This window comes from Dipodomys ordii, unplaced genomic scaffold (genome assembly GCF_000151885.1).
Source record: "Dipodomys ordii isolate 6190 unplaced genomic scaffold, Dord_2.0 Scaffold13, whole genome shotgun sequence".
NCBI classification, from domain to species: Eukaryota; Metazoa; Chordata; class Mammalia; order Rodentia; family Heteromyidae; genus Dipodomys; species Dipodomys ordii.
The window spans coordinates 17,293,654-17,320,872 of record NW_012267229.1 but is presented as its reverse complement, the minus strand read 5'-3'; the positions used below and the strand labels follow the sequence as shown (position 1 = coordinate 17,320,872).

The following is a 27,219-nucleotide window of genomic DNA, read 5'->3' as shown; positions in this document are numbered from 1 at the left end:
AACCGGAAGTGGCGCTGTAGCTCAAGTGGTAGAGTGCTCGCCTTGAGCTGAAGAGCTGAGGGACAGTGCCCAGGCCCAGAGTTCAAGCCCCACGACCAACAAAAAAAAAAAAACTCTACTGATGACAAATACTCTTCTTCTTTCACTTCAAAGACTACCTCATGGCTTTGAGACAACTTGCATTGGGGTTGATGGTCAGAGAAGCTACTCTTTTTTTTTTTTTCTGTTTTTGGTCAGTCGTGAGGCATGAACTCTGGGCCTAGGTGCCGTCCCTCAGCTCTTCAACTCAAGGCAAGTGCTCTACCATTTGAGCTACAGACCACGTCTGGTTTCTGGTGGTTTATTGGAGATAAGAGTCTCATGGACTTTGCTTGCTGCCTGGGCTGGCTTTGAACTTTGATCCTCAGATCTCAGCCTCCTGAGTAGCTAGGGTTACAGGCCTGAGCCACTGACGCCCAGCTATGACTACTCTTGAGAAGACTTTCTCTCCCCTAAATTTTCATGGGTTTTTTGCTAAGGTTTTCCATTTAAGCCTTCCTAGTCTTAATTTGGTAGAAGGTGGAAGGCTGAAATGTTACCATCTGTCACATTCAGCCTGAGTCCAACATGCCATAACTACCAATTACAGTGTCCTGGAAAGGAAAGTTTAGACCATAGATATTCTAGAAGAATACTGGAGCTCTTGCCTTCTTGTACCCTTACTAAAATGAAAGTCAAGATTTTAAGTTCAGATTAAGAGTGGTCCTTGGTAACTTGTTGTAGGGAAAGGTTTGTGGCTCTAGAGCTGTAAGTAAAAAACATTTCAGGGGCTGGGAAGGTGGCTCAGTGGTAGAGTGCTTGCCTTGCATGCATGAGGCCCTGGGTTTGATTCCTCAGCACCACATAAGCAGGAAAAAAAAAAAAAAGCTAGAAGTGGCACTGTGGCTCAAGTGGTAGAGAGCTAGCCTTGAGCTGAAGAGCTAAGGGACAGCGCCCAGGCCCAGAGTTCAGGCCCCACGACGGGACCCAAAAAAAAAAAAAATTCAGATCACCATCAAATATTGAACAGAGCTTTCCAAGCATGTAACGCAGGGTTTATAGCTATGTGGAAGTATTCATATATTCCCACTTCTATTTTTTCCAGACCTTGGCAATCAGGCAAAGCCTACGGCAGCCAAAGCTCTAGGTTATTTCCCTACAAACTCTGAACTACCTCTAGCCACCTCCAGGCTCTTCAGAGGGTAGTCTTAAGCAGTCAATGTCTTAAGGAGTCAAACAGAAAACATAATTATATGTTAATTATATGGTGGAATTCCATATAGTAATGAAAATAAGTGATTTAGAGCTACACTACATGATAGATAAATATGTTAAACAAGGAAAAAGCAAAGCCGGGCATTGGTGGCTCACACCTGTAATCCTAGCTACTCAGGAGAATGCCATCTGAGGATTGCAATTCAAAGCCAACCTGGGCCGGAAAGTTTGTGAGACTCTCATCTCCAGTTAACCACCAGAAAACCAGAATTAGCAATGTGGCTCCAAGTTGGTAGAGTGCTAGCCTTGAACAAAAAAGCTCAGGTATAGCACTCAAGTCCTGAGTTCAAGCCCCACGACCAACAAAAAGAAAAAACGAGAAAAAAGCAAGATGCTGAAGATGTACCAATGACACAATATAGAAGGTCTTAAGACATAAAAAATAATAATTGTAAGGTCCGCCCATGGCTGCAAGGGGTGACCCACCTCTGAGCCAGGACTTATTTAGGCCAGGGGTGGGGAGAAGTTGTGGCCAAGTGGGGGAGTTTTGGCCAATGGATACAAATGTGACCTCAGGGACCGGGACCTGCCTACCAAACGATGGGAGTTGTGACAGGGGATGTGACCTCGGGGGAGGGGGAGGTGACTACTTCCAGGTGTGCAGTTATCTAGGTGACACAGGTACTACTCATAAACTTAGCCAAGAGAGGGGAGGAGTCTGCCCCTCCTTCCCAGGGTGAACCTTATATTAACACAAGAATGTCAAGCAAAATTTGGTATGATGGGAATATTCAGATAATGTTCAGTTTTGTATTATTACAGTGCTGCAATGAACATTCATGTACACATTTCCCTAGGCACATGTGTGAATTCTTATTAAGGGCATAGCCCTACAGTTGAATTCTGAATAGTTTTAGCTTTACTAGACATTTACAAATTGTTAAACAAGTAGATGAACAATTTTTTTTCACTATGACTAGCACTCAACCAGTTGAGCCATGCCTCCATGATGAACTTTTAAAAAAATATAATTTTATTGATGATAAACTTTTTAAAAATGAACTTTTTAATTTTTTATTTATTGTTATTAAGATGTGAACTCATTTTTAATTTTATTACTTTATTTATTTTGTCAGTTATGGGACTTGAACTCTGGGCCTGGGAGCTGTCCCTCAGCTCTTCAGCTCAAGGCAAGTGCTCTACCACTTGAGCCACAGCACCACTTCCAGTTTTCTAGTGGTTAATTGGAGATGAGTCTCTTGGACTTTCCTGCTCAGGCTGGCTTTGAACCGTGATCCTCAGATCTCAGCCTCCTGAGTAGCTAGGATTATAGGGTGTGATCCACTGACACCCAGCCCCAAAGCAATTCTTTTTGTTGTTGTTGGTTATGGGGCTTGAACTCTGGGCCTGAGCGCTGTCCCTCAGCTCTTCAGCTCCACTTGAGCTACAGTGCCACATCCGGTTTTCTGAGTGTTTATTGGGGATGAGTTCTATGGACTTTGCTGCCTGGGCTGGCTTTGAACCGAGATCCTCAGATCTCAGCCTCCTGAGTAGCTAGGATTACAGGCATGAGCCACCGGTGCCTGGCCCAAAACAAATTTTATGGTCCAAAAGTCTCATGTGCCTGAGATAAAATACTTGTGTAGCAACTCATCAGTGGTGTTGAAAATACATGAGCCACATTGTGAGAGCAATAAACCACAGAATGGGGACCACTTCTTCAGCTTTGCTTTAGTATCTCAAATCAAGAAGGTCAACACTAGAGTTCTTCAACCCAGAGATACCCCAAGAATGATACAAAATTAGGAGGTGCACTTACCTGTGAAGAGTCAGAGAAAAATAGCATGGGAGCAACAACTAGGGCTGGGAGCCCTGTATCTTAAAGCCTGGGAAAGAGGGACTCTGCCCATATCCTTGGTCTGGGACCACATCTGCTACCTCTCCCTTTTGCGACTAGTAGTTTCTATGTCCTCTCCAGAACCCTGCAGGGCTCATGGATCACCATAGGGTCTTATTTAGGCAAGATTCTGGTTCCTTCCCTCCCCTCACTTCAACAGGGTAATTCTTAGCTTATAGGCTTTTCCCATGATACTTGGGTTTTATTGAAGAAAGGTCACCTCAGCTAAAACATGTTTGAAAGTGTTGATCTATGCTGATCTTTTTTTTCACAGGAGAGCAGGCAAGTCTTAACTATATGTGCCCAGTTCCTGAAGTGGAAGCTTCCCCAAGAAGTATACTGTGAAGATCCCTTGTACATAAAGCCTGATGAAGTTGAGACAATCTGCAACTTTTTTGTGAGAAATAATGGCTTTAATTCTCTAACATGCTGACATACTTGTTTTTCATTTTTTTTCTGACATAGTTTTTAATGGAGGAACATGGAAAACAGGAGACATTTCCCATCCCTCTTCACACTAGCAGTGAACTGCTTTGTATTCTGTAACTATGTTTTCTATAGTCCCCTCTCAATAGACTCACAAATTCATATTCTACTTAGCCCAATCCCTGCTGCTTTCCTCATAGAGAAGAATGGTAAACTCTTAGGGCTCTACTAATTTGGGCCAGAGGCTACATGTGGGTTGAACTGAAATGGACTTGAGTTGCTTTTATAATTATCTCTAATAATTTCCTTAATAGAATGGATTGACTTTCTTTCCATCAGAGCATGTTTAATGACCCCCAAGCAAAGGATGTTATGCTGTGGGCTGGGCAGCAGCCAAAATCTGCCAAGATCCAGATGGTATCTTTTCTCCTCACAACATAGGATATGCACCTATAGTTTTCTAGAAATGGACCACAGAACCATCTGCATCCTCCTAGGAAACCCCTGGAGCTGACTATTCCTAGAATTCTTCTATATGTCTGGCCTGTGTAGGACCCAAGTGGTCTCTGAGCACACTTTTCAGGCTAGGAAGTTCACGGTGTCCTGGTGTCTGGCTTTCCATTAGAGATTATTTTTCTGTGCTGTAGAAAACCTGTATTTGATGCACTGATGACACTGATAACAATACTTCTACCAGGAAATGTGGTGCTTGGAATGGATGAGAGTATAAGCTGTCCATGTTAAGTCATAAGCACTATGAAATTAAATTCCTGTTCTCCCCATCCTATGCATGAGGTACCCTGAAAAATGATGGTGAGGCTGATCAACATAATGCTACTACCTCATTGCCTTATACTCCCGTTTTTCCTCCCTTAGGGAAAAAAATGCCAAGGGAAAATTAACATCCTAGCCCAAACATTGATGTACTCCAAGAATGCAAAACTTCCTATCAGAAGAGCAGCAGTCTTATTTGTAGGTACAAAGAAAATCCTTTTATTTCTAGTCACTTCTATCCTATATTTTGTCTAATTGTGTTGTTGAGTATTCCCCTCTCCTTTTTTTTTGGCAAGTCCTGGGGCTTGAACTCAGGGCCTGGGCACTGTTCCTGAGCCTCTTTGTGCTCCAGGCTATCGCTCTACTACTTGAGCCACAGTGCTACTTTGGCCTTTTCTGTTTATGTGGTACTGAATAATTGAATCCATGGCTTCATGCATGCTAGGCAAGCATTCTACCACTAAGCCACATTCCCAGGCCAAGTATCACATAATTAACAAAGCAAACCTGGAAAACACTTCTAGGAGAAAGGGGCTATGTTATATATAAATAATTATCATGAAGTTGGAAGTCAGTTTTGGAACCTGCCTACTTACTTAAAGCCAACTTAGCCAACTGCCTCATTTTTTTTAAATGACTAAATACTCAAGTTTTAATTTTTAACAGCAAAAGCGGAATCATAGACTCATTGACCTTATCCTGCATTTAGGGCTTTTATCAAAGTTCATGGATCGCAGTGAGCTCAGGATTAGGGGTACTGAATGGATAGAGAATGGTAAGTGATGATTTCCTTGGTTTTGAAAGGCACCTGTACTTTGGAAGGTATCTGAGGCAGTGACTAGGCATCTACTGAGACTCTGGCATCCCTAAACCCTGACTTACACAACAATAAAACCTCTGGTAACTTTAGCTAAAGGCCAATCTCGTCTCAGTCCAATTACTTTAAGTGAATGTCTCAAAGACAGTTCTTAAAGTTTGTCAGGAAATAACTCATTGTCCAAAAATACTGTTTTTAAAAATTGCAATGCTACCTTACAAGTACCATAGAGATCACTGAGCTATATACTATCTGCACTTACTAAAAGAGTTCTTTTACAAACATGTTTTCAGAATTGTCTGGGAGTGAAAAATTCCTCTAATTGCAGAGCTCTACAGAGTCAGCACTCAAATAATTATTATTCTCACTTAAGGCATTTTACAGTTAGAAAATGTCATGAAATGAAATGCTAAGTCTCACAATCCAAAATCATTACTTTATGAACCAGAATAGTTCACTACATCTTACCCAGTGAAACATAGTAGAGGCTAAATTTTAAGAAAGGTCAGAAAGCTGGGTGGTGTGGCTCACATCTGTAATGCTACCTACTTGGGAGCTGAGATAGGGACTATTGTACTTTAAGGCAATCACAAGCAAAAAGTTCATTAGACCCTCATCTCAACTATTAAAAAGTGATCTCTATGGGAGGTCTAGAATGCTCATTTCCAGAGACCTGAAAGGCTTTCACCTCCCATCTCCATTTCTTATTATGTAGTTCTGAAAGACCTGCTGCAAGACCCTGAGCCCTCTCTGCGCCTCATTGCCTCCCAGGCTCTGTTCCGAGTCCAGAGGGTAGGAGAACTAGAGCCTGAGCAGACAGTTTGCTGGTTGAGGAAACTTCTGGGCTGTCTCCCTACCTAGAAATGCAAAACAAGCAACATCAGGTAACAGTGATTATTTCAGAAACAACAGAAGCAACTAATGAGCCCCCCTTTCCACTAGGCAATGCCATCATGATGCCAGCTCCACCCACTTAATTAACCTCTACCATATTTGCCCTTAAACTTTTAAGTGGCTAGAGTAATTCGGGGAGGGCAGGTCTTGGTTTGATTGCTCAGATAATAGTAAAAAATGTAATGAGTCACTGAGTTGTACCAGAACATCCATAAAGTCCCAGTGGAAAATACATGGAGGGCTGGGAATGTGGTTAGTGGTAGAGTGCTTGCCTAGCATGCATGAGGCCCTGGGTTCGATTCCTCAGTACCACATAAACAGAAAAAGCTGGAAGTGGCACTGTGGCTCAAGTGGTAGAATGCTAGCCTTGAGCACAGACAGGCTCAGGGACAATGCCCAGGCCCTGAGTTCAAGCTGCAGGATTGGAAAAAAAAAAAGAAAAAGAAGGAAGGAAGGAAGGAAATAGGTGGAGAATATTTTCTTCTAAGAAGAAACTAAGAGAGTAAGAGAGAGATTACTTTGTATCAAGTGAATATCTTGGCAAACTGCAAATATAAGGGCAAGAAATCCCTGAGAGACACACTGGACTACTTAGAAATGCTTAGTATTGGTTTGATCCCAGCCCATATTTGGTGAAGAAACATACAGCAGAAAATCAGAGCTAAACTATTCAAGACAAAAGAGGAGTATGGGAAAAAGAAAGGAAATAGCAGATGGCAAATAGACACATCTAATAATGAATGGTATAAATATATATATATATATATTTTTTTTTTTAATTCTTGGGTTTAAACTCAGGGCCTGCGCTGTCCTGAGCAACTTTTGCCCAAGGCTAGTGCTCTACTACTTTGAGCCATAGTGCCACTTCCAGTTTTCTGGTGGCTAATTGGAAATAAGTCTCACAGACTTTCCTGTCTGGGCTTGCTTTGAAGCACAATTCTCAGATCTCTGTCTCCTGAGTACCTAATATTACATATGAATTTGTATTCACCCACACCCCAACAATCTACTGCTCTCCCCTTATCCTTTCTATCCTTCCTATGCCTCTGCTAAGACATATTTAGAAACCAATCTCTCCATCTCTGGGGCCAGCAGGTATTTTGGCCTAAAAGGCAGGCTGTAGTGGCCTGGTGGATTAACTCTTCACCTTAGCACACAGATAAGAGTATGTTAAGAAGCCGGGCACTGGTGGCTCACACCTGTAATCCTAGCTACTCAGGAGGCTGAGATTTGAGGATCACGGTTCAAAGCCAACCCGGGCAGGAGAAACCGTGAGACTCCTATCTCCAATAAACCACCAGAAAACCAGAAGTGGCGCTGTAGCTCAAGTGGTAGAGTGCTTGCCTTGAGCTGAACTGCTGAGGGACAGCGCTCAGGCCCAGAGTTCAAGCCCCACGACCGACCAAAAAAAATAAAAAAATTAAAAAAAGAGTATGTTAAGAGTGGTCACAGGGCTGGGAATGTGGCTCAATGGTAGAGTGCTTGCCTTGCATGCAGGAGGCCCTGGGTTTGATTCCTCAGCACCACATTAGCAGAAAAAGCCGGAAGTGGCACTGTGACTCAAGTGGTTGAGTGCTAGCCTTGAGCTGAAGAGCTGAGGGACAGCGCCCAGGCTGAGTTCAGGCCCCACGACTGACCAAAAACAAAAACAAAAAAAACCTCCAACAGTGGTTACAGATGCTAAACTTCATTCCAAAATGTAGAAGTTCAGTTGCATGCATCCTTTGTCATTTTCTTCTTGTCCTCTTGTCCTATGTAACCAACTATACTCTCACTTTTTAACTATTCACTTAAAATGTTGTCAAAAAATACCATTTTACTGAGTGTTAATAAAGAGCCTATTCGAATCTAAATACATAATTAATGAACTTTTTTTTTTTTTTGTCGGTCATGGGGTTTGAACTCTGGGCCCGGGCGCTGTCCCTCAGCTCTTCAGCTCAAGGCGAGCGCTCTACCACTTGAGCTACAGTGCCACTTCTGGTTTTCTGGTGGTTTATTGGAGATAGGAGTCTCACGGTCTCTCCTGCCCCGGCTGGATTTGAACCGCGATCCTCAGATCTCAGCCTCCTGAGTAGCTAGGATTACAGGTGTGAGCCACCAGCGCCCGGCTTAATGAACTCTTTTTAAGCTTGTAACTACTTCATGTGTGTCATCTCTATTTTGCAGATGGAGAAGGTGAAGAACCAAACATAGAAATGACTTGATCAGGGTCACACAACTAGAAAATGGCAAAGCCAGGATTCAGACCCAAATATTTTGGCAACAAAGACCACTTTCTTGATTGGTTGGCTTGCTGTGTTATTCTCCAGCCTCTTTCCCTCAAAAGGGAATAAGTTCAGATCTACCACAGTTGATCTCAGTTGCTGAGTTCATACTCCAAACAAATTTCTTCTGTAAAGTGAGCCTTAAATATTTATCAGCAGCAAGGGTTGAACACTTTTGGCAGTAAAAGGGATTGAACTCAGGACCTCACACTTGCTAGGCAGGTGCTCTACCATACCAGTTAAGCCATGTTCCTAGATCAAGGTTGAACACTTCTTTTCAAAAAGCTAGGGAATTTTGTTTTTTAGTCAGAATATACCTCTACTACTGAAATAGAATTAGAGCAAAATGTAAAATTGGTGGTATCTTGTGCACTATTCCAGTCTCACAGCAAAAGTAAACTTTCAGTGACTAGAATATACTTGTCTTTAAATATCTGCATTTAAAAATGGATGAATTTACTTAAAATCGAAAAAGGGGTTTGTGCTTTCAGAGGCTGAGTTTAGGATACAGTTTAAATCTCCAGTGACATAAGAGGTTGAATAAATCCTTTTTCTGATTATTTTATGCTATAACCCCTTTCCCTACAGGAAGATTTTTATTTTTTAAGTAACAAAACTGGTAGAGAGAAGCAAGCACATGATTACTGTATTTATGCTTATTGTGTTAAAATTCATTGAGAAGCATTAAGAGACAAAGGAATTTTTACTGAACTACCTCAGCAGTTGGGAAGGGCTAAGAAGTACCTAATGGTGATATTAACAAGTCTCCTTATATAACTCTTCTCAGAGATAGGTTTATGATTTTGTTAATTTTTTAAAAATACAAGTTTCTGGACATTTAATTTTGTCATGTTATGTTGAAAGTTTAGCCCAATAGAATGTCATTTTTATTTTCATCAAAACTATTAAAATGTACTGTTCTTCATCTATTACTGACTGTATCTTTATCTTTATTTATGACTGTCTGTATCTTATTATTTTAGATTCTCACTTTTTGTACTTGGAGTTTTGCTTTTTCCTCTTATACTAAGATATCTATTTTTTTTTGTTTTTTTTTAATGTTTGTTTTGGTGCTCATACAAAAACAAACAAAAACATGGGAAGGGGAAACAAAGGAGGAGGCTACAATGCTTGATAAGAAATGTACTCATTATCTTGCCCATGTAATTGTACCCCTCTCTACTGTATTTTCACAATTAAAAAAAAGAAAAAACAAACAAAAAAAGAGAAGAGTAAGAATGATGAGGTCAGGTCTTGCCCCTCCTTGAGAACTATCAACTGTTTTTCTTTTTAAACAGTAGTTCTTCCTAAGAGAGGCATTTGCAAACTTAAGTGCCTGCTTAGAGCATAGCAAAATGAAGGACAATGACAAAATAAATGTTTTCAAAGGATTTAAAAATGAAATAAGCATTTTTGAAAACATAATTAGAACCCTGTTGTGCTTTCTAATCCTGATTTTGTGGTCTAGAATTGCTTATGTTTTGAATTAATTTGGGAGAATGTACACTACAATCATTTTGATCTTGGAATTTCTATTAAGGCATTAATCAGGCTCAAAGCACATGCTCTACAGGAACTCAAAATATTAAACTATAAAAGGGAATCTAGGGCTGGGAAGGTGGCTCAGTGGTAGAGCACTTGCCTTCCATGCCTGAGGCCCCGGGTTCCATTCCTCAGCAGCACATAAGCAAAAAGAAAAAAAAGCCGGAAGTGGTGCTGTGGCTCAAGTGGTAGAGTGCTAGCCTTGAGCTGAAGAGCTGAAGGACAGGGCCCAGGCCCAGAGTTCAGGCCCCACGACGGGACCCAAAAAAATAAAAAAATAAAGTAAAAGGGAATCTAATCAGAAAGGCAGTCACACAATGGGATCAAAACAAACCACCTTCATTTGTGTTTTGGTTTAAAAATGAAGACATAGTAAACTACTTCATTACCCACACTTCGTTTGTTAAACAGGCATGTTAGGGATAAGGAAAAATAGAACTAAAATGGAGACCATAGTGATTTTCTAAAAAAAATTATTATTGTAAAGATGTACAGAGGGATTAGTTACATAAAAACGAGGTGGAGTACATTTTTTTTTGGACAATGTCACCCCTTCCCTAGCTTTCTCCGTTTTTCCCTCCTGTCCCAAGTTGTGTAGTTCAACAGTGACTAGTACCACTGCTGCATTTATTGACCTTTTCTTCCATTTTTGTGCCTTTCCTTACCCTCCTGATGGTGACATTTAGTTGTACTCCAGTAACCAAGAGCAGACAAGCAAAGACCTGGCAAAGAGCATTTTTCAAGTAGTTCTGAGAAAAGCCCTGAGGCAAACACTAGTTTGGCACACAAAAACTAGTTAGGAACACAACAAAACTTTACGTAGAGGGATCAATACAGTAGATGAGGTGGAGCCTGAGCGCGTGGAGGAGCTCAGTAGGCCACGGACAGAGGTTTGGAGCTAAGTTGGGACTCAAGCACCTACTGGAGAATGCCGGAGTTAACAGTCTCGGATTTACCTTTTTCAACCTCTGGCTTCAGGGCAGCTTCTACGCCTAACCTGACCAGAAGCGCTGAGTCAGTTGCCAGAGTCGCAGGGAGCTGACAGAGGTACCTCCCTGCGGCCTCTGGAGCCCCCAAGGTGACCAAGGGTCCCTACTGTCCTGCTTCGCCAATTCTGGGTCCTGCTCATGCCGCCTCTACGTCTAACTCAAACAGACTGGGTTTAACGCCCACGGTGGTACCACATACAGGACCCAGGGCGGGCGCTGAAGAAGCCATCTCACTAGGAAGAGCGAGGAAACGCACCACTCCCGGTCCCGGGTCAAAGCCCGGGCCGGCCGCGAAGAGGGCGGCGCCCAGACTACAGTCCCGGCGGCCTCCGCACGGCGCGGATTCCTCCGCCCGCCCAGCCCGGCCCGTAGCGTCCAACCGGGTTTCCCCACCACCTTCACCCTATCCCAAGGCTTGCCGAGGGCCAGCGCCAGGTCCCCTCCGAACCCGGGGTCCATCTGTGCGTCTTCTGATCCCGTTTCTGGGGAGGGACTCCTGGGAACTCCAGAGGAGAAAGGGACTCTTTTGCGGGGGAAGGCCGGGGGGGGGGCGGAGGCAGACGAGGAAAAGGACGGAGGTCTGAAGCGGCTGATTTTCGCGCGCTTTGCCGCGGGGCGTTGTGGGTAGGCGCGCCGGGAGGGAGAAAGGAACCCGGGGCCGCTGAGGCGCGCCGCCCGCTGGGCTCGAAGGGATGTTTGAAGACGAGTCCCACGCCGAGGGGGCGGCGGTGGTCGTTGCGGCCGGGGAGGTGCTGCAGGCCCTCTGCCAGGAACTGAACCTGGACGAGGGGAGCGCGGCCGAGGCTCTGGACGACTTCACCGCCATCAGAGGCAACTACAGTCTGGAGGTGAGCGGCGGCAGGTGGGCGCGGACCCGACCTTGCTAGGCCCCACCCCGTCCCGCCCCTGCCCCCCAGGGGTGCTGGGAGTTCCGCTTCGTGAGGGGGTCTCTGCCCTTCCTGGCGCCGGGAGGGCGTGACTGGGAGGGTCGCTGTGGCCCCGGCAGTCCCCTCGGCCGGTTCGAGGCGGGAAACCTGCGCCGTGAGCAGGAGCGGCCCCTGCCCGGGTCCGAGTCCCCCACGTTCCAGGCTTACCTCTCGTCCCCGCCAATCGCCACTGCCGTCAAATCCATAGAAATAGACATAATGGTAAAAGTGAATTACAACCCAGCTCTTCGAGTATGTCATCTGCGCGTTCTCTATGAACACATTCCATGACTCTCCATTCCAAAGAAGCAATAGAGTAAAACGCCGGGGCAAAGCCAGGCTAGGGAGTCTGAGCCCTTTAAGCGCTCTTCATTCTTTTCCTCCTTATGTAGCAAAGTGAGGACACTTTGTAGCTCGCACTACAAAGCCCCTGCCCTAATACTTAGCTGTGTCTGGCTTTGAATAAAGTAAGTGGCAGTTATCATCATTCTAGTTTCTCCCCCCCCCGTTTCTCCCCCTCTCCCTCCCTTTCCTCCCTCCCCCCCCTTTTTTTTTGGGGTCGCTCGTGGGGCTTGAACCCTAGGCCTGAGGGTTGTCTTTGCTCTTCAGCTCAAGGCTAACGTTCAAGGCCACAGCTCCACTTCCGGTTTTCTGGTGGTTTATTGGAGATAAGAGTTTCACCGCCTTTCTTACTCAGCTTGGCTTTTTTTTTTTGGGGGGGGGTCTGGTAGTGGGGCCTGAACTCTGGGCCTGGGCGCTGTCCCTCAGCTCTTCAGCTCAAGGCTAGCACTCTACCACTTGAGCCACAGCGCCACTTCCGGGTTTTTTTCTTTTTTTGCTTATGTGGTGCTGAGGAATCGAACCCAGGGCCTCAGGCATGCAAGGCAAGCACTCTACCACTGAGCCACCTTTCCAGCCCCCCAGCTTGGCTTTGAACCGTGATCCTCAGATCTCAGCCTCCTGAGTACCTTGGATTACAGGTGTGAGCCACCAACACCCGACTTCATTAGTTTCTCGATCGTTCTTATGTTCTGTTTTCATAACATTTCGTTTTCTGAACACAGCAAGTCAGAGTATTTTACTTGTTTTCTAGGTGGTAATGTCAAGATTCAATGGATTTCTCAAGCATGTGCAAACCTAGTATAGAAATGGGAATGTAGTGTGAGGCCTCCATGTACACGATCCAGCAGATCAAAAATACTTGGGAAAAGTTTGCATCTGTACTGAGCATGTACCGACTTTTGTCATTCAAAAACAATACAGTAGCTGGGTACCTGTAACCCTAGCTACTCAGTAGGCTGAGATCTGAGGATCGCAGTTCAAAGCCTGCCCAGGCAGGAAAGTCCGAGAGACTCTTATCTCCAGTAAACCACTGGAAAACCGGAAGTGGCACTGTAGCTCAAGCGGTAGAGTGCTCGATGAAGAGCGCTGGGACAGTGCCCAAGCCCCACGACCGACTAAAGAAAAAAAAAACCACAAACGAAAACAACAATACAGTATGACTACATTGTATTAAGTATAAGAGATGCTTTAAAGTCTATTAGCAAGAATAAAGAGTGTAGATTGAAGGTAGAGTATATATCTAGTATGGGAAGATGAAATAAACCATACACTGGTTTTATAACAGGCACTTAAGTAATCCTGGATTTTGGTATCTTCTATCCCATGAGGGATACCAAAGCATGATTACATTTCAGCAGATTTCTCCAGTGGTCTTACATTAAATGACTTTCATGAACCAAAAGGGCTGGATTCACAGAACAAGCTGACTAAACTCAGTGAAATAATGATTGGGTTCAAAGGAATAGAGCTGGAATTTTTCGGTTAGACTATGTGTATCCATATGAGAAAAGTACCTGCATGAGACTAGTGTGTCTCCATGGTAAAGCTGAATAGACTAGATAAAAGAAAGTGACCTGTACCTGGGGTGGCATAACTAGAAAGCTGAGGGGAGAATGAGAAGATTAGGGAGGTGAATTAGTGATCTTATAGTTGAAAACTGGTTGTTCTTTGACAGTGGGAGGAGGCATTTCTGATACCCCAAGAGCTCATTTGTTCTAACTGAACAAACATTTATTGAGCAGGAGCTATGGCCAAAGCATTCAACTAGACCCTAGTTTCAGACTATTTTGTTGCTCCTGCAAACCATTTGCTCTGCTTGGAGACTTTTACCAATAACCCCAGGGAAGGTTGAAGACCTAAATCTCTGCTTTAGGCAGAATCAATCAGGATGCCTTAAATATTTGCTTTAGAAACCACAGGTGTTAGCCAAGCACCAGTGGCTCACACCTGTAATCCTAGCTAGTCTGGAGGCTGAGAAATGAGGATCAAGGTTTGAAGCCAGCCCTGGCAGAAAAGTCTGAGACTTATCTCCATGTAACCATCCCTTGCTTACATTCCCCTCCCCTCCTCCATACTTAGAGTTTTGGTGATTTACTACTTAGCAATTTCAAATCTTTTGTGAAGTCTTCCCTGACTTCCAATCAAAGTCCAAGACTGTTGCTCTTGTGTCCCAGGACACTATCTGAGATTCTTCTTAAGATTACATCTTATCAATTATAGAAAATAGTTTTCTGTTGCTCTTTTTAGCTTTAGGTTGGAAATCTATGAAGTCAGAATCCATTATGTGGGCTGGGGATATAGTTCTGTGGTGCTTGCTTCATATACACAAGGCCCTGGGTTAAGTTTCTTGCTCTGAAAAAATAAATAATAAATTATTTTTTGTTTTCTTGGTGGTACTGGAGTTTGAAATCAGTATCTTGCCCTTGCTTACTTGATTCATTTATTAGGAAGAAAATCTCAATAATTCCAGTACTTGTTTACTTAATTGCGCTTAACTAAGGATTGAATCCAAGGTTATTATCATTAAAGTTCTCGGAATGCTCAAGGGCCTTTTCACATGCTAGGCAAGCACTCAACCATTAAGTTACGTCCTTACTAATATTTTTTTTTGGGGGGGGGGTCTGGTCGTGGGGCCTGAACTCTGGGCCTGGGTGCTGTCCCTCAGCTCTTCAGCTCAAGGCTAGCACTCTACCACTTGAGCCACAGCGCCACTTCTGGCTTTTTTCTTTTTGCTTATGTGGTGCTGAGGAATCAAACCCAAAGCCTCAAGCATGCAAGGCAAGCGCTCTACCACTGAGCCACCTTCCCAGCCCTAATTTTTAAAATAGTAACCTGTATCCAAAGGCTCTGTAATACTTGTATGTTGTTCCCAATTAATTAGTCAGTGTTTTAAGCAATTAAGACTTTTGTGTCCTTTCACATGGGAACACTGGATTTTCGCTTTATTAATGGCTACTTATTTCTACTCACTCCTTTTGGATTATTGCAAAAATATTTTTTATCAGTCTTTTTATCCTACTGTCTGTTTATCCTTCTAGAGTCTGGTATTAAGGATTGCAGAACAATGAATAAGAACAGTATTACGTATGTTAGAAATTTGTGTCTTCTTAAATTCTTAAAATTCAGTTATATTTCAGCAGTATTCTCATAAAAAGAATTCGATCTTAGAGATATTTTAAGCCTAAAAGGAGAAAATTAAGCGCTCAATTCCTAGGTACCACCATTTTTTTTTTTTGTAGTTTTGTGAGCTGAGATATCTAGTAAGATGGAGGAGCATACTTAACATTTAGAAGGTAAAATAGGGGTAAAAAATGCCCCCAATTTTTACCTTAAAAAACGTAGCCTTGCCGGGCAATGTTGGCTCATGCCTGTAATCCTAGCTACTCAGGAGGCTGAGATCTAAGGATCACAGTTCAAAGCCATCCTGGGCAGGAAAGTCCGTAAATCTCTAATCTCCAATAAACCACCAGAAAACTGGAAGTGGAGCTGTGGCTTAAGTTGGTAGAGCATTAGCCTTGAGCTGAAGTTCTGAGGGACAGCGTCCAAGCCCAGAGTTCAAGCCTCATGACTGACAAAAAAAAAAAAAGGCAGCCTTTAGGCTGGGCACCAGTGGCTCACACCTGTAATTCTAGCTACTCAGGAGGCTGAGATCTGAGCCTTACAGTTCAAAGCTAGCCCAGGCAGTAAAGTTTGTGAGACTTTTATCTCCAATTAACCACCAAAAACCAGAATTGGAGCTGTGATTCAAGTGGTAGAATGCTAGCTTTGAGCAAAAAAGGCTCAGTAACACTACCCAGGTCATGAGTTCAAGGACCTACACACACACATAAAAAAGGCACCTCTGTATTTCTTTCTTTTTCTTTTCTTTTTTTTTTTTTGTCGGTTGTGGGACTTGAACTCTGGGCCTGTACACTGTCCCCGTGCTCTTCACCTCAAGGTGAGCACTCTACCAATTGTGCCACAGTGCCACTTCCAGTTTTCTGGTGGTTTATTGGAGATAAGAGTCTCATGGACTTTCCTGCCCAGGCTGGGTTTGAACCGTGATCCTCAGATCTCAGCCTCCTGAGTAGCTAGAATTATAGGTGTAAGCCCACCAGCGCCCGACTTATCTTTCATAACTTTTATGTGATTCTCTTGCCCACGTTATACTGTCTGTGCTTTTCTCTGCCAGACAGGTTAAAAGAAAATATAGTAAAACGATACTTCATTATCATCAAGGCTCTGATGGGTGGTTTCAAACTGAGAAAGCTAAGCTGGGTGCTGGTGGCTCACTCCTGTAATCCTAGCTATTCAGGAGGCTGAGATCTGAGGATCATGGTTCAAACCCAGCCTGGGTAGGAAAGTCTGTGAGACTTATCTCCAATAAACCACCAGAAAACCCTAAGTGGTTCTGTGGCTCAGGTGGTGGAGCACTAGCCTTGAGCTGAAGAGCTGAGGAACAGTATCTAGGCCAACCCCCACAACTACAAAAAACAAAACAAAGCCAAAAAACTGAGAAAGCTAATACTGAGAATTTTTACCTTTTTGAGTAATATTACATTTTTGGAGTATGGGGAGAGATTTGTTCTTAGATCAGTGCTGTTTTAGTATGTTCTCATAAGAACACAGGACTAAGAAAAAGTAGTTTTATACCCATCATTCCACCTATCTTAGCTTGGGCAAATGTCTTTTCTCTGGACCTTTACCTGTTGAAGGAAAATTAAACCAAACAGGTCTAAGATCTCTACTGGTTCTTAAATTCAAACATTTTATCATACTATATTCATTTTACTGTTTGTCTCTTGCCTTCCAGGGAGAAGTTATACACTGGTTGGCATGTTCATTATATGTAGCATGCCGTAAAAGCATTATTCCCACAGTTGGAAAGGGTATCATGGAAGGAAACTGTGTTTCACTTACCAGAATACTACGTTCAGCTAAATTAAGGTAAACATTTTGATTTTTCAGTATGGTATAAGTCCTAAGTCTAATTTTAGAATTTAATTTTCCTTTATTTTAAATCATTTGACTTAATTCAATCCCAGGTTGTTAATACATATGTGTTTTTTCAAAGTCTCACATTCCTTCTCAGATTTCTTCCTCAGATTCTGACTTCTACCAAAGCTCTTTTCTCTCCTGTTGTATAGTGTAGAGTAGCTATCATTCAGTTTTAGTAAAGAAGTTCTGTGCGTTTCATTGCTTGAAGCTATTTTCTTAGTTACTTGTGATTTAAACCAAGATGACTTTTATTGGTTTAATTATTTTCATATTATAAAACTAGAAGGAACATTTGTCAAAAATGCTTTTTCATACATTTGAATTGGAACTTTTGTGATAATTGGTTATAATTTCCCTTTTTTTTGTTTTTTTGTCGGTTGTTGGGCTTGAACTCTGGGCCTAGGCGATGTCCCTATGCTGTTCAGCTCAAGGCCAGCGCTCTACCACTTGAGCCATAGTGCCGCTTCCAGTTTTCTGGTGGTTTATTGGAGATAAGAATCTCTTGGACTTTCCTTGCCCAGGCTGGCTTTGAATTGTATTCCTCAGATCTTAGCCTCCTGAGTAGCGAGGTTTATAGGCATAAAACACCAGCATCTGGCTTAGTTGAACAGTTTTTAATACATTCTTACAATGATACAGCTAGTACCACAGTCAATTTTAGGACATTTTCATGACAACCATAATCTAGTTTCTGTCTTGGTGGATTTTTCTATTCTCAACATTCCTTCTAAAAGGAATTATACAAGATGTGGTCTTTAATGTTGACTTCATATTTCACTTAACATAATGTTTTCAAAGTTCATGATGTAGATGTATCAGATGTTGATTTATTCTTTGTGATAGAATAATATAGTGTATGGATATAGCTCATTTTTTTGTTTTGTTTTTTTGTTTGTTTTGTTTTTACTTAGAGTTAGTGTCTTGCTATGTAGCCTAGGCTGCTTCATACTATTGATCATCCTGCCTCAGCTTTCCAAATATTGAAATTATAGGCCTGTACCAACCATATTTGGCTTTGCTTATTCATTTGTCAATTGATGAACATTAGTATTAACTCTCCCTTGGGCTGTTCTGAGTAAGACCACTGTGAACATTTATGTTCAACTTTTATATGGGCTTAGGTTTGTTTCCATTTCTCTTGCATGTGTGTGTGTGTGTGTGTGTGTGTATACATACATGTGAGTGGATTTGATGGATCATATGATAACTATCAAGTTTGAGGGCTGGGAAGGTGGCTCAGAGGTAGAGCATTTGCCTTGCATGCATGAGGCCCTGGGTTCAATTCCTCAGCACCACATAAGCAAAAAGAAAAAAGCCGGAAGTGGTGCTCAAGTGGTAGAGCGCTAGCCTTGAGCTGAAGAGCTGAGGGACAGCGCCCAGGCCCAGAGTTAGGCCCCACGACCGGACCAAAAAAAAAAACAACTATCATGTTTGACTTGTAAGACACTCTCAGGCTGTTTGCCAAAGTGACTGTAACAATTTCCAGTTCTAGTAGGGTTCCACTTTTTCCACACCCATACCAGTACTTGTAATTTGTCTTTTTTTAAATGGTAGCCATCCTAATAGGTATGAAGTAATAAACTATAAGCTATTTTGAATTTCTCTGATCACTAATGATGTGAACTATATTTTCATTTGCTTATTGAATTAGTATTTATAACAGAATTCCAACAATTAGAATTATTTTGATTTTTTTATGTTGTTGTTTTTTGTTGTTTTTTTTTTTGTCGGTCGTGGGGCTTGAACTCTGGGCCTGGGCGCTGTCCCTCAGCTCTTCAGCTCAAGGCGAGCGCTCTACCACTTGAGCTACAGCGCCACTTCCGGTTTTCTGGTGGTTTATTGGAGATAGGAGTCTCACGGTCTCTCCTGCCTGGGCTGGCTTTGAACCGTGATCCTCAGATCTCAGCCTCCTGAGTAGCTAGGATTACAGGCGTGAGCCACCAGCGCCCGGCTAGAATTATTTTGAAAGTGGTAAAGTTGCTTATTTTAGTTTAAAAATCACTGTCTGGGGACAGGTATTAGGCTCACACCTGTAATCCTATCTGCTCAGGAGGCTGAGATCTAAGGATCAGAGTTTGAATCTATTCAAAGAGAAAAATCTGAGCAGTTCTATCTTGAGCTAGCCAAACCAAGAGAAAATGCAAAGCCCTAAATTTAAGCTACGGCAAGTCTATCAAAAAAGATAGAGAAGCTAGGCACTGATGGCTACTCAAGAGTCTAATATCTGAGGATGGCGGTTCAAAGCCAGTCTGAGCAGGAAAGTCCTTGACTTTTTTCCCTCCCATTTGCTGGTCCCCAGCCTGAGAACTCTGGGCCTGAGTTTTATTACTAAGCTCCTTTTGCTCAAAACTAGCACTCTACCACTCGAGCCACAGTACCATTTCTGGCTTTTTCTGTGAATAATTGGAGATAAGAGTCTCACAGACTTTGCTGCCAGGGTTGGCTTCAAACTGAGATCCTCAAATCTCAGCTTCCTGAGTAGCTAGGATAACAGATGTGAACTACCAGTGCCAGGCACCATGAGACTCTTACTTCCAATTAACTACCAGAAAATACAGAAGTGGCACTGTGGCTCAAAGTGGTAGACTGCTAGCCTAAACAAGCTTAAGGACAGTACCCACCCCTTGAGTTCAAACTGGCAAAAAAGAGGGCCAGGGGGAAATAGAGAGAGAAGAGAGTAGCTACTTAGTAGGTTGAGATCTGAGGATCAGGACTTAAAGCCCAGCACACTTTGTTACTTAAATGTAAAGCCATTATCTAGATATTTTAGAAATAGAAGTGATGGTATTCTTCCTGGACAGTACAAGACACTATGCTATGTCCATTAACCCAAAATCTATATCCCTACTATAGTCCTGGTAACCATAGTAATTTCATAACACTTGGAATGAAGTTTTTAAATAAATTTAGGTTGCTTTTTTTTTAAGTCGTGAATAGAAAGTCCTTTTCATCCCATTTATGGATTAATTTTAATGTCACCTTTTTCCTCTTCTTTTTTTAGTTTAATACAATTTTTTAGTAAAATGAAGAAATGGATGGACATGTCAAACCTGCCACAAGAATTTCGTGAACGTATAGAAAGGCTAGAAAGAAATTTTGAAGTATCTACTGTAATTTTTAAAAAATTTGAGCCTATTTTTTTAGATGTGTTTCAAAATCCATATGAGGAGCTACCAAAATTACCACGAAGCAGAAAACAGAGGTAAGACACTTGAATCCTTATCTATTAAGAGATTTTGTTCTTTGAAGTCTCCCTTTTGCCAGAAGTATCTATTTGCAAAGACTTACATTTCTTTTTAAATTTATGGACAGTGAGGAAGGGGTGACAGTGTCTAGAAAGAAATGTACTCATCAGGGCTGGGAAGGTGGCTCAGTGGTAGAGCGCTTGCCTTGCATGCCTGAGGCCCTGGGTTCGATTCCTCAGCACCACATAAGCAAAAAGAAAAAAGCCGGAAGTGGCCCTGTGGCTCAAGTAGTAGAGCACTAGCCTTCAGCCGAAGAGCCGAGAGACAGCGCATGTACTCATCACCTCACTTATATAACTGTAACCCTTCTGTACATCATCTTTATAATAATAAAAATTAAAAATGAAGAAGGAAATGAGTCTATGGACCAGTTACCTAATCTGGGAATTCAGAGTAGTACTTTTCACTTATTTTTCTATATTCTGATTTTTTTTTTTTTCTACCAGTCCTGGAGCTTGAACTCAGGGCCTGGGCACTGTCCCTAAACTTTTGGTCAAGTGTTAGCTCTACTGCTTGAGCCAGAGTGTCACTTCTGGTCTTTCCTTTTTATTTAGTACTGAGGAATTAAACTCATGGCTTCATGCATGCTAGGCAAGCACTCTGCCATTAAGCCACATTTCCCAGCCTTATATTATGATTTTTTTTTTTTTTGGGGGGTCTGGTCATGAGGCCTGAACTTTGGGCCTGGGCGCTGTCCCTCAGCACTTCAGCTCAAGGCTAGCGCTCTACCACTTGAGCCATAGCACCACTTCTGGCATTTTTCTTTTTGCTTATGTGGTGCTGAGGAATCAAACCCAGGGCCTCAGGCATGCAAGGCAAGCGCTCTATCACTGAGCCACCTTCCCAGCCCTATTACAATTTTTTTAATGCAAGATTGGAAAGGCTTATTTCATAATGAAAGTCCATTCATAAGCTATAGATTATCTTCCCTTGTCAATGGAATTTTACATGTAGTTTAACCTTATATTTGTATTTGATTTTTTAATTTAAATGATACTTTGCAAGCTCATCAAACAAAAAAATAATACATTTATTCCTTTTTCAGGAGGATTCCTTGCAGTGTTAAGGATCTCTTTAATTTCTGTTGGACACTCTTTGTTTATACTAAGGGTAAGGAGATACTCTTGTTTGGTGATGCTCTTGTTTTTTTCTTAAATATATTTTTATTGTGAAAATACTGTACAGAGGGGTTACAATTACATGGGTAAGATACTGAGCACATTTCTTATCAAGCATTGTAGCCTCCTGCTTTGTTTACCCTTCCCGTCCCTTCGTATCCCCGCCCCCCCCATTCCCCCCACCAAAGTTCGTTTTTTCGACATAACGACTTGTACATCTTATTGTTGCAATGGATCCTCCTGTATCCCTGTTTTAACAATTTGTTTTTTCCCTTCCGCTCCACATATACCAACATCATATATAGTGAAAGCAGGGGTTGTACCATGGGGGAAAGACATACAAGGCAACAAAGACATAATCTAATAAATATGTTAGAAACAATCACATGAAAGATCTCTGTCTCTCTCTTTTTTTTTTTTTTTTTTTGGTCAGTCGTGGGGCTTGAGCTCTAGGCCTGGGAGCTGTCCCTGAACAATTCAATGCTCTTGTTTTTATATTCCTACTGTGGGAACTTGGTGGTATTTGACATGAAAGCTTTTTTTACTGTTGTGGGTTTTTTTTTTTCCTTATAAAGGTAATTTTCGTATGATTGGGGATGATTTGGTAAACTCTTATCATTTACTTCTGTGCTGCTTGGATCTAATTTTTGCCAATGCCATCATGTGCCCAAATAGGCAAGACTTGTTAAATCCATCATTTAAAGGTAAGATCTTTACTTATTTTTTTAAATTAATTATAAGAATATTTTGGAAAAGGAGTTTTAAAGGAAAAGGAGTCTTAAAGATTGACATATTCTTCTCACACACTTGTCAAACTAGGTTTGCCATCTGATTTCCACACTGCTGACTTTAAGGCTTCTGAAGAACCTCCCTGTATCATTGCTGTACTCTGTGAACTACATGATGGGCTTTTAGTAGAAGCAAAAGGAATAAAGGAGCACTACTTTAAGCCATATATTTCAAAACTCTTTGATAAGAAGGTACTGTATTTATAATTGAAAGACTAAAATTTGTAGGGGTCAGCAGAAGCTTTCACAGAAAAAAATGTTCTCAACATTGCAGGACTCAGAATCAAGATTCCCAAGTTTTAGTCCCTGCTGTAAAGAATTTCCCTATGGTCTTCTGTGAGATGAGAAATTGAGCTGTTAAAGAATGTGACCAGATATATGTATTGTCAAGGAAATTTCCTATCAGGGCAACTCTAGGGGGTTCTAATAAAGAAATCTAAAGAATAAAACATTAGAGTCAGCCTGATTAAAAAAAAGAACTGGGGCTGGGAAGGTGGCTCAGTGGCATGCATGAGGCCCTGGGTTCGATTCCTCAGCACCACATAAGCAGAAAAAGCTGGAAAAGTGGCACTGTAGCCCAGGTGGTAGAGTACTTGCCTTGAGCTGAAGAGCTCAAGACAGGCCCAGGCCCAGAGATCAAGATCCATGACCAACATCTGTAATCCTAGCTTCTTGAGAAGCTGAAATCAGGAGGATTATAGTACAAGGCCAGCCTGGGCATAATACATAGAAGACCTCTTGTTACAATGTGTGAGTATGGTAGTGCACACCTGGCATCTTAACTATATATGAAGGACTAAAATTGGGAAGGTCACCATTCTTGGCCACTCCAGGCAGGAAAGTCCGAGAGATTCCATTCCAGTTGAAAAAACTAGGCATGGTATCCTAGCTATACTGGAAGCATAGAATAGTTGGATCACAGTTCAGCCATGGGGTTGGGCATAAAAAGAAACACTATCATTTTCAGCAAAGTAAACTTTTGAAGTTGCACAGAAGCAGTACATTAGTACCCAGGTATACAGTGGTCATATATCTTGGTTTCCTTCTATTTTGTTATTTTCTTGACACAGTTATTCTTTCATTCAGAAATTAAACTTGTCATTTAAGCTATAATTCTGCTTTTGAAAAGTACTTTGAAGATTCTAAATTGATTCTATATACTGTCTGACTTTTGCCTGTATAAGATGATAATTTTATTTCATTCTTCTTGAATTTTTAGTTTAAATATCAAGAACTTTTTTTTTGTGGTTTTGTTTTTGGTCCGGTCATGGGTCCTGAACTCTGGGCCTGAGCGCTGTCCCTCAGCTCTTCAGCTCAAGGCTAGTGCCTTACCACTTGAGCCACAGCGCCACTTCCGGCTTTTTCCTTTTTGCTTATGTGGTGCTGAGGAATCAAACCCAGGGCCTCATGCATGCAAGGCAAGTGCTCTACCACTGAGCCAACTTCCCAGCCCCTCAAGAACTTTTTTTTGTCAGAAGTGAGACTTGAACTCAGAGCCTGGGTGCTGTCCCTGAGCTCTTATACTCAAGGCTAGTGCTCTATCACTTTGAGCCACTGCATCCCGTTTTTGAGTAGTTAATTGGAAATGAGTCTCATGGGGACTTTTCTTCCTGGGCTGTCTTTAAACCACAATCCTCAGATCTCAACTTCCTGAGTAGCTAGGATTATAGGTGTGAGCCACCAGCGTCCAGCAATATATCAAGAACTTTTATACAAAAAGCTTTTTAAAAATCCGGAGTTGTGGGGCTGAGAAAGTGGCTCAGTGGTAGAGTGCTTGCCTTGTCTGCATGAAGCACTGGGTTCGATTCCTTAGCACCACATAAGCAGAAAAAGCTGGAAGTGGCACTGTGGCTCAAGTGGTAGAGTGCTAGCATTGAGCTGAAGAGCCAAGGGACAGCGCCCAGGCCCAGAGTTCAGGCCCCACAACCAATAACAACAACAACAAAAATTGGAGTTGTGGCAAAATACTGGGTTGAAATTTCTACAATTAACTATTGTTAAGCTAAACGATAGCCACTACTTTTGAGATGGGAAATGTATACATTCATGGATGTTCATCCTGACCCTAAAAGACTTTTGAGTTTTTAAACCTCATTTGTAGTAAATGTACATATAGTGTGACACAGAAAACAATAATAACAGTGTAGTTTCTCACAAGCAAGAAGACCCTGCATTTCCCTTTTATAATCTTTAACTTTCGGGGCTGGGAAGGTGGCTCAGTGGTAGAGTGATTGCCTTGCATGCATGAGGTCCCGGGTTCAATTCCTCAGCACCATATAAGCAAAAAGAAAAAAGCCGGAAATGGTGCTGTGGCTCAAGTGGTAGAGCGCTAGCCTTGAGCTGAAGAGCTGCGGACAGCACCCAAGCCCAGAGTTCAGGCCCCACAACTGGACCCCCCCCCAAAAAAATCTTCAACTTTACTGAAACATTTCATTTTAATTTCTTCTCTCAGACCAGTGTTTAATAATGAGACACTTTCATCAGAATCATGTTGGAAATTTGTTAAATTCCCTATGGTCTTGAGGTTCATCAATCTGCATCCTCTAAGTGATTTTTGTGTCTCTAAAATTTGGAAGACACTGCTTGTATACTAACAAAGGGTGTGTGTGTGTGTGTGCGTGTGCGTGTGCGTGTGTGTGTGTGTGTGCGCGGAGGTAGATAACAAAGGGTGTGTGTGTATGTGTGTGTGTGTGTGGAGGTAGATAACAAAGGGTGTGTGTGTGTGTGTGTGTGTGTACCTGTGTGCACACTCATTGGTCTAGGGCTTGAACTCAGGACCTAGCTATTGTCCCTGAGCTATTTTGCTCAAGGCTCTACACTTGAGCCACAGCTTTGCTTATGATTTTTGGTGGTTAGTTGAAAGTAAAAGTCTCACAGACTTTCCTGCTGGGGATAGCTTTGAACCTTGATCCTCAAGTCTTAGCTTCCTGAGTAGCTAAGATTATACTCCTGACCTGTGGGTGCTCAGCAACAGTTGACTTTAAATTAAATTAATTTTTTTTTGATTGTGGGACTTGAACTCTGGGCCTGGGCACTGTCCCTGAGCGCTTCAGCTGAAGGCAAGCACTCTACCACTTGAGCCACAGTGCCACTTGTAGTTTTCTGGTGGTTAATTGGAGATAAGAGTCTCACGGACTTTCCTGCCCAGGCTAGCTTTGAACCATGATCCTCAGATCTCCGCCTCCTAAGTAGCTAGGATTACAGCTGTAAGCAACCAGCGCCTAGATAAATTTAATGTTTTATTTGCATACTTAACAGGTTTTTCTGGTTATAGTTGTCTTATTTCGTGTGTTATATCAATGTGAAAATTTAAGGAAATAGTATTTTTGTGTGTGTTGATAGGTTTTTGGGATTTTAACTCAGTTTCTTCCATATGCTAGGTAAGCACTCTATCACTTGAGCTACAGCCCTAACCCTTTTACTTTAGTTACTTTTGAGATAGGGTCTTTCTTTTCTTGCCTTGGCAAGCCTAGACTGTGATCTTCCTACTTTATACTTCCTGCTCTGGGTGACAGGCCTGCTGTTACACTACTAACATTTTACACTAAGATGGGTTTCTTGCTGACCTTAACTGGTGAGCCTCTCAATCTCACCTCCCTCGTAGCTAGGGATTATAAGCATTAGCCACCACTCCCAGCTATAATATATTTAATTACATCATAATTATTATTATATGTGTTGTTGTTTACCAGTCCCAGGGCTTAAACTCAGGGCCTAGCCACTGTCCCTGAACTTCTTTTGCTCAAGGCTAGTACTCTTTCACTTGAGCCATAGTATCACTTCTGCCTTTTTCTGTTTATGTAGTAGTGAAGAATCGAACCCAGGGCTTCATGCATGCTAGGCAAGCACTATACCACTGAGCCACCTTCCCAGCCCCTAATTACATGTTTTAATTATAGCTCCCAGATGATTTTTTTTTTCTTTCCAGATTTTGAAAGGAGAATGCCTCCTGGACCTTTCCAGTTTTACTGATAATAAGTAAGTATCCTAAAGTTTCAGCACTAATGGATTCTGTCATATCACAGATTAGTGGTAGTGACTGTTGAAATTTCTTAAGTGAAAGTAATTCCACCAAATTCAAATTCACTCCCCTTTACTAGGCTTGAATGCGTGTTATCACTAAACCTTGTTGCCTTAAGTACATTTAAGAAACTATTGGGGGATGGAAATGTGGCTCGTATTATAGAAAGCCTGCCTAGCAAATGCAGAGCTTTGAGTTCATACCACCTAAAAAATAAGGAAATTTAAAATAGCTATAGTCTCCTGAGAAACTCAAAGGAACCCAATGACTTCTATATTTGATTTTATGTTCTTCCATATATCAAATACAGTTTTGAACTCAAGGTCCCAAGCTTCCTAAGCAGGTACTTTACCATTTGAGCCACACCCCTAGCCCCATTTATTTAGTTTATTTTTCAGGTAAGGCATCACTTTTGCCAAGGGCCCTCCTTAGACCTCAATCTTTTGTGTGTCTTTTTATTTTTTATTTTTGTCGGTCATGGGGCTTGAACTCTGGGCCTGGCTCTTCAGCTCAAGGCGAGCACTCTACCACTTGAGCCACAGTGCCACTTCCAGTTTTCTGGTGGTTAATTGGAAATAAGCATCTCAGGCTGGGAAGGTGGCTCAGTGGTAGGGCGCTTGCCTTGCATGCCTGAGGCCCTGGGTTCGATTCCTCAGCACCACATAAGAAAAAAGCCAGAAGTAGCACTGTGGCTCAAGTGGTAGAGCGCTAGCCTTGAGCTGAAGAGCTGAGGGACAGCGCCTAGGCCCAGAGTTCAGGCCCCAGGACCAGACCCCCCCCCCCCAAAAAAAAAAGAATGGGGCTGGGAAGGTGGCTCAGTGGTAGAGTGCTTGCCTTGCATGTGAGGCCCTGGGTTCGATTCCTCAGCCCTACATAAGCAAAAAGAAAAAAGCCGGAAGTGGCATTGTGGCTCAAGTGGTAGAGTGCTAGCCTTGAGCTGAAGAGCTGAGGGACAGCGCCCAGGCC

The 27,219-nt window shown here is 42.3% G+C and overlaps 2 protein-coding genes across 2 annotated transcripts in view; both read left to right on the top strand.

Moving 5' to 3' along the window:
* The window catches only part of Mroh8 (maestro heat-like repeat family member 8), a 55,265-nt gene extending 46,979 nt beyond the window's left edge, over positions 1 to 8,286 (top strand). Inside the window, exons 19-23 of the mRNA XM_013010699.1 lie at positions 3,405 to 3,527; positions 4,433 to 4,532; positions 5,040 to 5,105; positions 5,863 to 6,031; positions 8,208 to 8,286. Of these exons, the coding sequence (XP_012866153.1) occupies positions 3,405 to 3,527; positions 4,433 to 4,532; positions 5,040 to 5,105; positions 5,863 to 6,008 (435 nt within the window). The 3' untranslated portion in view covers positions 6,009 to 6,031; positions 8,208 to 8,286. The remainder of the gene's footprint in view (positions 1 to 3,404; positions 3,528 to 4,432; positions 4,533 to 5,039; positions 5,106 to 5,862; positions 6,032 to 8,207) is intronic.
* A 3,162-nt stretch (positions 8,287 to 11,448) lies between these two features.
* Rbl1 (retinoblastoma-like 1) overlaps positions 11,449 to 27,219 on the top strand; it is a 62,038-nt gene continuing 46,267 nt past the window's right edge. Inside the window, exons 1-7 of the mRNA XM_013010614.1 lie at positions 11,449 to 11,684; positions 16,897 to 17,030; positions 20,083 to 20,283; positions 21,372 to 21,436; positions 22,020 to 22,148; positions 22,264 to 22,424; positions 26,161 to 26,210. Of these exons, the coding sequence (XP_012866068.1) occupies positions 11,529 to 11,684; positions 16,897 to 17,030; positions 20,083 to 20,283; positions 21,372 to 21,436; positions 22,020 to 22,148; positions 22,264 to 22,424; positions 26,161 to 26,210 (896 nt within the window). The 5' untranslated portion in view covers positions 11,449 to 11,528. The remainder of the gene's footprint in view (positions 11,685 to 16,896; positions 17,031 to 20,082; positions 20,284 to 21,371; positions 21,437 to 22,019; positions 22,149 to 22,263; positions 22,425 to 26,160; positions 26,211 to 27,219) is intronic.